At 40.5% G+C, this 15,288-nt stretch overlaps 1 protein-coding gene across 2 annotated transcripts in view; it reads right to left on the bottom strand.

The window, feature by feature from the left end:
* Positions 1-15,288, bottom strand: part of LOC115374903 (potassium voltage-gated channel subfamily H member 8-like) — a 35,665-nt gene that overhangs the window by 1,808 nt on the left and 18,569 nt on the right. For both annotated transcript variants that reach the window (XM_030074064.1, XM_030074057.1), the window contains 5 exons: positions 14,582-14,831; positions 9,607-9,821; positions 3,290-3,564; positions 1,334-1,434; positions 721-773 (listed from right to left, as the gene is read on the bottom strand). In XM_030074064.1, coding sequence (XP_029929924.1) covers positions 721-773; positions 1,334-1,434; positions 3,290-3,564; positions 9,607-9,821; positions 14,582-14,831 — 894 coding nt within the window. The remainder of the gene's footprint in view (positions 1-720; positions 774-1,333; positions 1,435-3,289; positions 3,565-9,606; positions 9,822-14,581; positions 14,832-15,288) is intronic.

Here is a 15,288-nt window from a genome sequence, read left to right as displayed (position 1 = left end):
ATTATCTAAACACAAAATAGATCTGATGTATCAGTGTTAGAATGATCACTTTCCAGTCTAAAACAACACGTCCATTGGTTCCATTACCTCAGAAATCAGGCTCTGAAAGAATTTTGACTTTTCATATATAATTCAGACCTCATTCACCTTAGGTTGGGTTTTCTGCAGTTCCACACTGGTCCAGACAATGACCAGGGGATATAAATTTGAAGATACAGAGATCACATAAAGCCAAAAGTCAGCCTTCTGTATGGAGAATTAGATAGCACTTGGGACATCATATTATAAGTCCAGTAGAAGCCAATGTAATCCTCACCGTGTTATAACATCATTAAACAAACAGCAGAAAATTACACTGAGTTTAGTGACATCCCATTAAATACACAGTGGAGCCAAAAATATTGAACCCCCTGTTTTTTGCACACTCATTTAGAAATGTATTATTTGCAATAAATCACCTTTCATTCCTGATGAGGGCTTAAGAACTTGAAGCTTTAAGTAAAAGCAGAGTTCTTGAGCCACAAGCAGGAGACTCATGTGATTTGGCTGCTCAGTAACCCTGACTGGCTTCTTTCTGCAAGTATATTTGAGCATTTGTCATCTTTACTCATTTATATTCAATCATAGAAAAATAAAATAAAATTAGAAAGCAAGAACTGGATCACTAAGGCTACTGTAATGACCACAGTTTTTCTCCATGTGCATATCGCACCGTATTACCTCATGTTTCAACTTGGCTATAGTCTGCATGGTCTCAGCCTCTTCATGGGTCCCTGTGGACAGTCAGACAAATGCACGCACACACACACACACACACACATGATAATGACCTTTGCTTAAAAATGGGATATACTGTTTTCCTCCTCTTCCTTTTCTTCTTAAGAATAATAACAGTGATGATATATATTTTAAATGACATTTTAGGGCCACAGTTTAAAGGAAAAAAGACTGATTTGAGAATTTATGAATTTACGAATCACAGTACTTCCTTATTTTATTCTCAACTTATGCCTTTTATTCTCGTAATACTGTAATGTTATACTTACAATATTATGACTTTTTTCTCACAGGCTAATCTTATGTTCTCAAAATCTATTATTTTACAACGGCCCTAAAACAGTCATAATTATTATCATCCTGTAGAATTTTAAGCATCCAGTGCTCTAAAAGTGTACAATTTATGTACAATTTTTGTCCACCCTGAGAAGAATAATGAAATCTGGAGAAAAGCACTGAATATATGGCTTTTTTTTCCTTTTGGCAAGACAATATGCAATACAACACAAAATATTGTATGATTTGTGTATGTTAGGTGTTTTTGAGTGTGTGTTACCTGAACTGGGGCTGGGCGTGAAACTCTGAGTTGCGCTGGGACCAAAATCAAATTTCTGAGCAGAAGCACTTCTGCTTTCTGTCTCAATCCCATCTACAACCCTGAAGACAAAGACACAGGATCAGGAAGACAGTCAGGATGTAAGTCAGCAATTAAGACAAAGAAATTCCACAAGATGCTACTAGACAATCCCAGAAATGTCTATCCTGCAAAAGGATGCACAGGCAGAAACTCCATATCTACATATGTAGATACAGGAAAACAATGACAAAGCTGTATCCTTTACCACAGAGTGAGTTTGGTGTTAACACAGGATCATTACACGTGGAGGTGGATGTAAATTGACTTTCCTTGTCTGAAAAAAGATACAAGATCCCCCATATCCCTTGTGTCTTTGCATTATTCATAACCGCAAACTAGACATGGCTTAATTGTCGAAGCAACAAAAAGATTAACCATTTATTCATTCATTCTAGCATCAAGTGCCGACAGCGTCCCTCCTATGTTGTGTTATTCTACATTTTAGAAGCCCAAAAAAACAAATGTATAAAATCATTTAGGACACATTCATCTCGGACATCAGTCCAGTGAGGGCACAGGCTGATGCATGTAGGTGGTTTTTAATGTTTGGCCTTCCAGCTAAATGCATTTTAACTTTAACCCCCATGTGTGTCTCATGTATGGGATGGTTTTATGCCATGTGGGGGTGATGGGAAACCCCTCAGGGTACCTAAACACAATCTTAAAAGTCAGTCAAACTTTCAAGAATTTCGGCCAAAGTGCAAAGTTGCCTAAGTGCAGTTTTATACAATGTGTAGTTTGTGTTTATGAATAGTGTCGAGTCACAAGAGGTGCAAGGGTGTCTATATTTTCTTTAGTCATAATATTTCCTTTCTTAATTTCCGATCCAGAAATAATTTTGGATTTGTTGCTGTCACCCTGGCTGTCACTGGGGTTGGGTAGTGATAAAATTTTGTTAGTGTCGATGCCTTATTGATTTCCTCTCATTAATTCAATTCCTTAAAGATTCTCTTTATAGGTTCCTGAAATAGAGCAAGCTGTTCAAAGGGTGATAAAAACAGAAGGAGCTTTGGTCACTATTGCATCATTTACGTTTATTCTCAATTTTTTTTTTCAATTCTAAGATATTCTAGCTGACTGAATTTACTATATCACATCTTACAGCTCCATAAAACATTAAATCTGTTATTGAAACTATACACTAAATTGCATGAAATTCCATTTGTAATGAAATAGAGAACATCAAAGACGCTACAGTCATACTTTCATGCTATGCCCCGGGAGATATTTAATGATTGGCTATTTGATGTATTTTTCCCCTTACATGTAATGGCCATTGGAGATCTCCAGCACTTGACATGCTCTTTCCCATGTTAATGAAAATACAGCCACACTTTCAACCACTTCATTCTGTTGGCCTTTATCAGGTCTGTCTACACTACACATGCAGTCTTCCCGCTCACAGTTAAACTTGATGCAAAGCACATCATGTGGAAACACAAACAGGAAAAATAGTGACAAAAACCTTGACCGGAGAATCGATTCAGGGAAGTGGAAGGGATAGTTCATTTTTAGTTGGTGACTGTTAGCCTTCTGTTATTGAGGTGAACTTCCCCCCAGCTAACAGTTAGCATTTGGAGCATCCAGCCAGTATCCAGCACTCAGTAACAATGAGAGAAAAAATAGCACCACCATTGTCCTGGACAGCTGGAAGGGATGTGAAATAGTATAAAATTTTTCAAAATGCGTGAAATACCCCTTCAAGGACAGATTTTGTGATCGTGGCTTGAACCATGGCACAACTAGCAGCTGGATCTGGACAGTTCTTGCAATGTTGAAACCAGTTGTTTTGATGTCCAACCTTAGCTGTCGCCCCTGAAAAAAGCTCCTGTCACAAAAGCTCCTGCCAAGTGATGTTCAGTGAATGGTTCCTACCGGGGACTGAGGTCCTGAGGTGGGTAGTTGAAGCCGACCACAGGGAGCTGTAGGGTTGAGGGTCGTATGTGGTCGGTGGTGGGGCGGAAAGGTCTCGGGGGCAGCAGAGGGGAGCGCAGGGGAGAACGTAGTGGCGAGGTCAGGCCTCGGCCCAGCCTACCCAAGGGAGGCATCTTGGGAAGGGAGGAATGTTCGGCCTCGGATCCTGACCCCTCTTCGTCCTCCTTGATTGAGGGAAGTTTCTTCATGATTCCCCCGTTGCTCTCCAAGTCTAGCTGAAAAGAGCACACACACGGCAAGGGGCAACAGAAACTTTAACAGTCCCTTTGGGGAAACTGGGTTGCTGCAGCAGCAAATATAAAGCCAATGAGAAAAAAAGCAAACAGAGGGAATTAAACAGAGTCAACAATCATGCTCGGGCCACTCTAGGCAACTCTCTCCAACTTGTAATTGGAGCATGCCACATTTTAAAACTGCAGTTTGCTGAATCTTGTGTCACATTTGTCAACTAGGGTTCTAGGGGATGGTAATCTGCACACCCATGCTCACAACAGTTTGTATTTAAGACTATGCAAATTAAGGAAAAGCTTTACAACACTCGGACATGTCAAGCATGACTTAAGCGTTGAGGCTGATTCCTGTGTGCTGGGTCAGTCCAGTTTAACTGTCAAGCACTGAGAGCTGAGAGCTAATCCACAACTGGACCATTTCAATCCATTTAGTACACTGACGTTTCTTCAGTGGAAAAAAAGACAGGGACAGAGAGAGAGAGGGAGAGAGAAATCGGAAAAAAAAACTGAGTGAGACAGAGAGAGAGAAGACTTGTGACTTAAATGAGGGAGTCATATTGGAAAGTATACACTAAATGAAAATCAAACATGCTGGGGTGTCATTCCTCTTTTTGGCCAGACAGGGGAGCCGCTGAGACACTGAAAACCTCACTGCCTCCCGGCTGCCATTCACAGTAGCTGCAAGGGAAATGAATCCCATTCATTTAGCCAGCAGCGGTGAGGAACCCCATTCAAAACACTGCAGCATCAACACCATTCATGACAAATAACAATCAGCTAAGACCTTCAGTTACTCCAAAACCTTTCTGTTGGATATAGGGTTACTGTAAAACATCCTGTAAAATATGGACATTCTTTTCTAGTCTCATATTCATACAGTATAGGTTATAATTGTCCATTCACATACTCATACAGCATATTGTTTCCCTTTACCGTTTAATTATTGCAATGTTTATCTTTAATTATCTTTGAATTGCAAGACACAGGCTCATTGATTTTGTTGGCTAAGTAACCCATTTTTTAAAAAATTGTTATTACATTATCATATTCATATTTTATCATATTATCATAATTATACATAATATCTACAAAATGTACAAACTTCATATTTTTGCTCTTCTTTTTCCTAAAGCAGGCAGTCATATAAAATCATAAAATAAAACTATCCACATTAGCTTCCCTCAAAGCAGCGACACTGTTGTGTTTTGATGACTTGAAATTGAGCGGAGTGAAACGGTCCCTCTGGCGCAAAATAGTTCCCGGGGAAACATTTGCTTTCCCACAGCCAATTATCAGCTCTGTGGTTTATGAATGGGGACAACTCTGTAAGCCGTGAAAGCAGAACATCATAATGTGTGTGTATCAGGCAAAATTTTCATATTTGAAAATTGAGGGATTTTGATTATATTTTGTGAAATCCCCACATGATTTGAATGGTTTGTTGCAATGTAAAATGTGGAGAAATTGGCATAAATGGGCAAAACATTCAAAATGACAAGGATGGTCCTTTAACAATTAAAAGTTACAGTTAGGTTATGATTAATGAGTGTGACATGCCCACCCTGTCCAAATCAGCTAATATCTCATGAATCAATGTGTTTATTGATTATAAAATGGTGATTACTGTCTGAAACTGGGCACACACATCAAGTTATCGCATCTGATGCTTACAGCCTTATGTGAATCCAGTTTCCTAGACCTTTAATTTATATTTTTATAAATCTGCAAAAGCTGCCAGTATAAAAATATAGCTATAAATAAACTGAAACCCGTTGTCTTCCCCTCTGTAGCACCTCTTCATTTTCCCAGCTCCCACCACCCATCTCCTCCTCTCCCCCCTTTTTTTCGTCTTCCCCATCCAGTCTTTCATTCACGTGGCTGCATATTATTTTTAGATCACAGAGGTTTAATTTTAGCAGAGGCTTGCCTAGAGGGAACTGAGCTGAGAGGGGACTGTTATGACTTCCAGTGTTTGTATGTGTGTGTGTGTGTGTGTGTGTGTGTGTGTGTGAGCAGGCATACACGTGCCACTTTTAATGTGCAGTGTGCTGTTCAAAGGGCATCAGGCAATTCTGTGTGTGTGTGCTTGTATGCATGAGAGGAGATATGTGTGCGTGTGATGCGTATATGAGAAGGTTCATCGTATGTGTTGTGTGTGTATGTGTGTGTGCTATGCAAATGAGCTGGTGCATAAAGCAGTGCCCTAAGTGTGCCTGTGCACGCTTCTTGTGTGTGTGTGTGTGTGTGTGCAGAGATGTGAGATGAGGCAGCATATGCGAACAGCTATGGTTTTACATATATACATGTGTCTCTGTGTGTATGTGTGTGATGTGTATATGTAGAGATGTTGCATGTTCATATTTTTCACAGTTTATGCCTCCAATATGGCATGTTATTTGTTGAGAGTAAGTGTGTGTGTGTGATGCACCCTGAATGGCAGAAGTTTGCAGGGCACATATGTCATGTTATATTTTGTGTGTGTGTGTGTGTGTGTGTGTGAGAGAGAGAGAGAGAGAGAGAGAGAGAGAGAGAGAGAGAGAGAGAGAGTGTGAAGGAGACTTTCAGAGCAATGCAGATGCATGAGTAAAATTCTACCGAATGTTGCGTGGATGTGGGTGCGTGTGTGTGTGTGTGTGTGTGTGTGTGTGTGTGTGTGTGTGTGTGTGTGTGTGCGTGTGTGCGTGTGTGTGTGTGCCAGCGCGTGAATGCAAATCTTACTGAGGATAGTCTTCTGGAGCCAACTCCCCCAGCCCCCTCACCCCCCAGCCTGCTTTCATCCTGCTGATGTTTTCTGCTCGTCTCATCCCCATCTGGTTGTTGCTCTATATTTATCCAGCCACGACCCCTCCTCATCTGACAGCACTGTTTTCAGTCCCATGCCACGCTTGGTGGAGAATACACTGCTGCTGCTGCTGCCACTGTATGTGTGTATGCACGAGCTGTTGATGAAATCCTGCTTTTGTGGATGGGCACCATGGTATGTGTATATTTTGCATGTAGGGCTGATATTGTATTGTTTTTAAAAGGATGGCAAACCCAGTTTAAAAGTTTTGATCCATCCCAGCAAGGCTGGGTGGGCTTCAGTTCCACTTTTAGGATAAGAATATTGTCATTATCCAGTACTGTCCAGTAAAGTTGCGGTGATCATATTTTCAAGCCCCCAAACCGGGACTCTTAAGTATACCGGACATTCATGCACACACTCAAATACATGCTTATGCATGCACCATAGGTGTTTCCATCAGGATGGTGGTATTTCAGCACTTAGCACATCTGAGGACCTTTCAGCACCATGGACAGCGCCTCAACAGAGGAAAAAATGGTCTACCAAAATCCACCCAGAGTAGCTGAAAACTGCATAATAACACTAGTAAACAGAAAACACAAACATACTGAACTGGTATAATATGACATATGTATTGATCGTCAGATTCCTTATAAAACATAACACATGGTATTTGTCAGTGTGGACAAGCACAGGCTGCTGGCAAAACAGCAGACTGTGACACATTGTCTGTCAGCTACTTTTGCATGTGTTTCCACCCTGGCATCACTGGATTCATCTGAAAATGTTGATCATTTCTTATGTTTCTGATCAGAAATGATCTGGTGATCAACAATGCTCTGACTCTGGCACCATTAAATTCAGCAGAAAACACTCATTTTTTGTGTATAATGTGTTTATGTTCGGTTTGAATTTGCGTGAAGAAATCCAACTACCACCACTAAGTCCATACTACTACTACTACTACTACTACTACTGTAACAGGCGCAGTTGAAGAGTCACTCAAACTGGGGCAGGAAATGAAACCTGAGGTTGTGTTCTGACTGGATCGCTCCACTCACATGTGAAAGTAGCTTTTAAATGGCAAAATAACCCAGCAAAATCACTAGTTTGAAATCAGCACAGAAAGACTTAAGAGTCTCACAATTTTATGACCTTTTATACATCCAGTGAACCAATGACCAATAAAATTCATCTTAATGAAAAATTTTCTTTTTCTATCTGCTTTGGAAAGCACTGTGTAGAGAATGATGCTGAATGATTCCATTTCATAATCCACAAAAATATCTTGGCATCAGCCTTGAGAAACACACAACATTCAATAAGGGATACAGGGTTCACGATTTGGTACAACCACAATATGAAAGTTTAATTGATTTCTGAGCTGCAAATTTTTCTAGCATCTGCTGGATTGTAAACTATTTAAACTGCATTGCAAAGTACAAAAATATAATAAATAATAAAAGCTTGTCAAAGTCATCTCAGGCACGACTACAGCAGAATAAAATGTAGATAATTTCATAGTTAAATTTTTCTGCCTCGTGATGTGTATTGTCACATTTTAGGTGTCTATGCATGAACACTGGGATATCACCAAGTGTATTGGTCTTCAGATGAAAATATGAAATATAACCAACAGTAGTGGACAAGAATCAGAACAATTTGCTAAGGATGAATCAATTCTTGAAAGACTTGTAAGAGTTATTTTTTCATTTTGTGAGATTTCAACAGTGAGCTTACACTTTGCTTGACAGTTGGGTGGAAACATGGCTCGTGAGGCTTGTCGCAGCACCTGTGCTAAAATAATAGTCACAAAGCTCTTTCATTATGCCTCAATGCATGAATGAATTACATCCCTAGTTACCACACGGAACAGCCATACCTTTGTTTCTCTGCTTTGTGTGTGTGTGTGTGTGTGTGTGTGTGTGCGTGCGTGCATGTGTGTGTGTGTGTGTGTGTGTGTGTACTGTAGCTTACAGACGCTCTGCAAGTGCCTATGCTTACAGAGTGTCTATAAGCTACGCCTGACAGAACTGTTGACCTGGTATTCAAAGACTCCAGATGTTGTTTTTGTTGACGAGGCGGTCAAAAAAAATTGCTCATTTGAGAGGGTTAAGCTGCTGGAATAACAGCAACTGGTCCAAGTTAGGCAATTGCAGCCAATCAGGCAAGCTTATGAGCAATTTTTTTGGAAGACATGAAGTGAATTTTCTCAGGTGTCAAAGGGTTAAATGTTTGTTCAAGGCGTCGGACACAGCCTCAACAAAAGAGAACCCCACCGACACCAACACAAATCTTTCATTTTTCACATACAAACAAAAATCCAAGTGTCGGCATTGGCATATCTGCATTTGATTCTTGTGTAGACAATCAGGTTTATGATCCGGATGTCTCGAAAATAGCAACATATCAGAGACAAATGATGACAGGACTTCCGAGACCTACAGATCAATACACGTTGTCTAGGGCAAACCTTTAAACAGGTATTACGTAAGAATCTGGTTGCGCCATAGCACAAAATAAACAAATCCCAATAAGCACGTGGCCAGATGCAGATTTCTGCCTCTCAAAACTCTCTCTGGCCATCTCTCATGTCAAAAAAAAAAAAAAAAAAAAAATCAAAAGGCAAAGCAGTTTTATTATTCCAGAGTATCATATTATGATATAGCACCATTTCTTTGCTCTATGTATTTCAGAAATTGTGCTGTTGACACGCAGTAGGTCTACGCTGCTTATTCATGTGCTCTGTATTTAGAACTGAGACCTACCAGTAAATCCCTGGCATCCCAATTTTCCATATTTAGCTTTAGTCTCTATCTACTGGCTGCAACTCAGGCAGAAGCTGTGGCCTTTTCCTCACTCAAGGCCAGATGGCTAATCCTTCTCAAGAGCAAACTGCATGAAAATTGGGAGGAAGAGGTCATGGCACATCAAAAATGAATCTAAAAACAGTTATACCCAGCGTTTTTTGAGGTTTGGTAGCTGCTTTTAAATTAAATCTATTAAATATAGCTTGCCGACAGGAGATTAAATTACCTATTCATACCCACTGTATCTGTATGCAGCAAAATACTAATAGTAATAATAATCCATCTTCCATTCCTTATTCCTAATTAAGGATGACAGGGCTGCAGCCGGTCATTCCAAGCATGGCAAAGAGAGTAAGTGGGATCAAATCTAGCGTCCCAACACAAACGCAGATATCCCTAAGACACACCACATATCATCATCCATCATCCTACCTCGGTGGTGTGTCCTTCCCGAAGATTGTACGTCAGGTCGTGCTGGATCTCAGTGATGAACTTCTGGGCGTAGTCGGGGTAGAGGCACAGCACCTCACGGAGGCCTTTGAGGCTGATGTACTGCAGGTCGCAGTAGGTCAGGGCCTTGACACAGGCATTGGTCTTAATCACTTCCTCCTGGGTCAGACAGTCAGAGCCAATCAGGTCGCCCCGACCTGGAGAAGAGGGACAGACAGAGGGCGGTAGTGACGACGAAGGTTTGACGCAGACAGCCAATGCACTTTACAATAAATATTTAATCAAGCAAACTAAATTTCTATCATCTCAGCTGAACAACACTGAATGGACTGAATCTGATTTTTAATAAAAGGCCATATCTGCTTCACAAACCATTTTGACACCAGTTGTACCAGTGTAACATTTTTCCAGTACAAATTTCTCAGTGCATATTAAAGCTACATGAAGCGATTTCTGACCACTGGAGTGTGTTGAGAGCACAAACTCCATCTATAAACACACAAACCCACCCCATGCAAAAGAAAAGGGGGGGAAATGTGTTTTTTGGATGGAAATGGATGGGTTCCTGTTCGATTACTTGGATTACCTTGTCTCTGACCTGTCCTCTCTGACCACATTGGAAAATGCGGTGAGGCTGCAGACTTGCAGCTATAATGTAAGCTGCTTTGAATGAACTTTTTCATGTCGCCATATTGCTGATTGCTGTGAGAGGCACTCGCGCCACTGATGTGAAAATTGCATCATTTACTCGCATTGTGCAGTTCCACAGATGTTTGGTGGAAATTGTATGGTGGAAAGCAGACCTACAGTGATGACTCTCACATTGCAAGAGGTCATTTTACTGCAACAAAATGCATGTAATATTGCTGAATGTGCCTTTTAACTATGAAAGGCACACTCAAACAAGTGACACCAATCAATTATTTTCTCCTCCATTTAAATAATACCCGAGTGCTTGTAAGCATATCTGTATAACTGGCAATGGTATTATATAAATGCATAGCTGTGTCTACAGATCCATGGTGGTAGATCTTGAAATACACAATACTAATCAGACTGTGTAAATAGAAATACGTTATTTGGGGTTAAGATTTAAGGCACAAACTTGTTCGCAACATCGTCATGTGTCATGAGTCGGGCCTTCAATGACTGTCACACATCCCACCCGTGACTGCCTATAGTTTAGTCCACAGTTTAGCAGAAAACAGTCGATGTAAACGCAATTTTACTGCCCAAGCAAATAAATTCATGAAAGCAGCCTAAACATTTTATTTCCCCACATCTCTCACCTTTTCATTCTAGCTTTCACTATTTCACCCAAGGACGTGGAGACCATCACATTAACTGTAGGAGCCATGAAGGCATATATGATGAAGTGTAAATAGATAATTTTGTGGTTTATATTTGGGTTATTTTGGTTGTTATATTTTGTTATTTTTGTTGTTGTTTATTTTTAATGTCACAGTAACTGGGTCACAGGGATATGGGCGGTAACCTCTAGTTAATATAATCAGCTGGGCACTGGCACGGCAGGAGAGATAACAAAGAAAGAGAGGGTGAGTTGACAGGGGAGGCTGTATTTTTTGTTGACTGCTGTTTTTGCTTTTGACCGCTGTGATTGATTTTTTTCCATACTTTGTGCACGTTACAATAAGTTGTTCTACTTCTTTAATAAAAAACGTCAAACTCGAATTTTTTGTTTGTACAGCGTGTCGGACAATCAGCAAACACCCTAAGCTCAGCCTCTCAGCGACTGCTTTGTTACTGTTAATAGACGCTACATTAACTATTGCCTCTCCAGATTCTTCAGTATAGGGAATTCTGCTATCACAGTAGCTGCCAGCTTTCTCCTCAGTGGCGCTTACTGTAAAAGGACACCTGCAGTGCCATCTGGGAAAACATGAAGGAACTTTACACATCTTTCCCAAAAGTGGAGCTTCGGAGGAACACTGCCAGGAGACTTCACAGAGAATAGGGACTTCTGAATTGCATAGGCGCACTTGGATGATAAGCGCATCGCATCCAGGCCCTTGCCAACTCTATCTCATATTTCCGCCACTATATGGACACTGTTGTTCTGCTCATTCTGGTGGATGCTGATTACAAGTTCCTGGCTGTAGACACCGGAGGCTTTGGCTGCAATTGTGACAAAGCTTCTTTCGCCAACTCCTGTTCAGGGAAAGCTCTTCGGGCAAATGCCATGGATGTGTCATTCCTACCCTCTGCATCAGATTTAGGCCAGGTAACTTATGTAATTGTGACAGATGAAATGAATGAAACCCCCCATCTTCTCTGACCCCTACTCAGGACAGAGCCTGCAAGAGGACATGTGAATATTTAACAACTGGCTCTTAGGAGCCCGCTGCACAGCAGAGGATACCTTTGGCATCCTCACCCAGTGCTGGCTAGTGTACCAGAGAAGAACGCAAGCCTGTCCGGACACAGCTGACAGCAACTTTAAAGCCAGCTGAATCCTCTCCAAATTTTTTTTTTTTTTTTCATACCATGGAGGGGGATCCAGCATTAGCAGGCTGACAAGAAGGTGAAGGTGAAAAAAAATGTAGCCCTCATTCTCCCTGGAAACATGACATTTAGTATGCAGGAGAAGCTTAAATTTCTTGTATTTAGTTCAACATTTACAACACATTTCAAAGAGTGTGTTTTAAGAACCCATTTAAATGTGTTAAATGTCTGAATATCTCCATATGATTGTTTTACATTCTAATCTACTGAACTCTGATTTCCCTTGGACTCAAATTTCCTTTAAATTTACACTAAAATGGCTACAAAGTTAGAAAACAACTTTCCACATTGTACAACAGCACAAATATTTTCTGTTTCTGTTAGTTGCAGCACTTCATTAAAGCTGCATCACGTTTTACTGAGTCAGATTTTCAAACATTAGATGCCACAGTTTTATGCCTGCAGCATTACATTGACTAACAAAATATTTAAATTTCTTGTGCATCATTTTATACACATTTCCCCGGACTTAAGCAACATGTTTGGGATCTCTGAAAACTTTGAGATCTCCGCTACAATTTCAAATACAGTTCTGTGGGTTTGAACAAAGCTCAGCCACACAACACTTTGTGATCTCATCTCTCCTGGTTAAATAACAGTTAAATAAAAAAAGAACTGTCACTACTCCTTCTCTGAATTTTGGCTGCGGGCCTGAGAACAGCTGCACACTCCCTCACTCTCAGCTGCCTCAGTCTCATGTTCTTCCCGTTCTTGACACTCCAGATTGCTGTAAGCGCAATTCAGATAAATCAGCTGATATTACTGTCAGATGGCAGAAATTGCCGCTGATTGCACCTCATGGAAATGACTGAAATCGCTCCTGAGGATGGATGTGCCCTGTGTCAGCATCTTTTCAACTACAAGAAAAAAAAGGCAAGAATATAAAAAGATCAGAATAGATAAAAGGTAATCAGTTCTCAGTTTTGCTGGTTTCTTCTTGACTGGTCCCGTTGCCCTGTTTTCTAAATCCTAATAATTAAGTACCTGGAGTGATCTAAAGCTACATCCACATGGGTGTGAATTTTCACCAATTCTCCAAAACTAACCAAAAGCAAAATGCATTTGAATTGATTATTGATTTCATCATGCATTCCTCAATAACAGTAGCTTTATTCTAAAATGCATGATGGTTTGGTGGAGGAAAGGAAAGTTTTAGGATTGTGTCTCTTGCAGTGAAAAGGGTTGGGTACCACTTATATAAAGAATGTTGTGGACAGATGGGATGATATAGGCCCCAAGCTGACTTTCAATAAGCTGCAGATCCCTCCATTTGAAGTGATTTTGCCCTCTAGAGATCTTTATATATACCCTTATAGACATATAAAGTGTCCTAGTTTGTGTTCAGTATTAAATGTTTGTCAATGCAGCGGCGTTCAGATGCCTTTTTCAAGCATTTAAACACAAGAAAGCTACATCAATTCAGCAACACTGATCTGACCTTTAAATGTAACATTTTAATAATTGTAAATCTATTTTTCTTGTAATATTTCTGATCATTTTCCAGTTTTTGTGCTAAATTTCTTGTAATTGTCTTGATTTTGTCTTGACTTTGTCCAATTTTTTACTAATGTTCCAGTAATTTCTTTCCAATTTGCTCATCGCCGTTTCCCCCATATTTTTTAATGAAATCAAATGAATGTACAGATTTCAAAGGGTTAAATTGTTCAGACATCATACTTCAGCACAGACAAATCATGATGAGATTAAACCAAAAAACATGATCCCTCATACACTCAGTGTATGAGGGATCATGAATTAAATTACAGTGATATTACACTGCTATTACTGAGGACCCCCTGGAAGCCCATCAAGGCCCCTTGGTGTCCCCCAGACCCTACCTTGAAAACCACTGATTTAGGCGATGTTATAGATAGCAGTAGCAAGTCTGTATTCTCCTTCCTTTATCTCCTCTATCTTTCTGCCTTGCTGCTTTCTCCTCAGTGCAGCTGAAAATCCAAAGTGGCAACGCCAAAACAGTTTAACTGTATGAGTGTGTATGTGTGTGTGTGTCAGAGCCTGTGTGTGAGAGAGAACAAGACACACACAAAGAAGGTGTGTGAATGTGATAAGCAAAATGTGTGTGTACAGTGTACTGTGTAAATGTGCGTGAAAGAGACAGAAAGACAAGGAGTTTGTGTTCATGTGTCTCTGGGAGAAATGTGTTGGAGTGTGTGTGTGTGTGTGTGTGTGTGTGTGTGTGTGTGTGGTGCTTTTTGTATTTTTTTTTTTTTTAATCTTTCCATGTGTATCTTTTTGATGTTTGCTTACACATACACCATAAGATGATACAGGTAAAGGGCTTCCCATACACAACCAGCATGATGTTCAGCATGGTCAAACTTAAAGATTTTGAGTATTCTTGGAAAATATCAGTTAAATTCAAAAATCTCAGTGCCATGCATCTAAATTCCAAGGCCTACTCTTCATTCCTTACCCAGGATGGCCAGCACAGTGTTATCCTTCAGTACCTCCATGGAGCCAGAGCATACGAAGTAGATAGCCTGGAGGGCGTCGCCCTGCCGAATGAGGAACTCCCCAGGAGCACAGAAGGACGTTTTGATGATAAGGGACAGGGAGCGCAAGCACCCCCTGCTGGCTGACTCAAAGAGTGATAGCTGCAGCAGCTCCTTGTTCAGATGCATGGCGATGTCAGCCCTCAGCTCGTCTGGGAAGTCTTTCAGCAGCTGTGGAACCAATGAGAATGAGTGCAAACATCTTTGTCGCCATGAAACTTACAACAGAACAAATTACTGGATGGCAACTATGGATCCATTTGTCTGTTCAGTCTTGTGTGTTCACTCATCACAATCCATATCTTAAATGTGATTCATTTGATTTTGACAAAACTTGAGTTCTGGTGTTTTCAAAATGACACTGATTGGAAAAAGGGAGAAAACCTCCGTATTCAAATCCGAGAATTCGAGTCCAAGAATTTTGAGTGAGTTGCCATTGTAAAACTGTAAAATCTGTGACTGGTACCCCACCTAGCCAGGTGGTTGGCCTGTTAAGTCCTCCCCAGAGAATTTCTAAGTCATTTCATCAATAAAATACAAGAGATCCGCCAGCAGTTCAACACTGAATTCAGAGAGCCAGATGTTGACTGCTACCCTCCTTCAACTCTAACTCATTTTGATGAAATCC

Source organism: Myripristis murdjan, chromosome 2 (genome assembly GCF_902150065.1).
Source record: "Myripristis murdjan chromosome 2, fMyrMur1.1, whole genome shotgun sequence".
NCBI classification, from domain to species: domain Eukaryota; kingdom Metazoa; phylum Chordata; class Actinopteri; order Holocentriformes; family Holocentridae; genus Myripristis; species Myripristis murdjan.
Note: the sequence above shows the minus strand (reverse complement) of the source record. Positions and strands in the feature narration are given on the sequence as shown.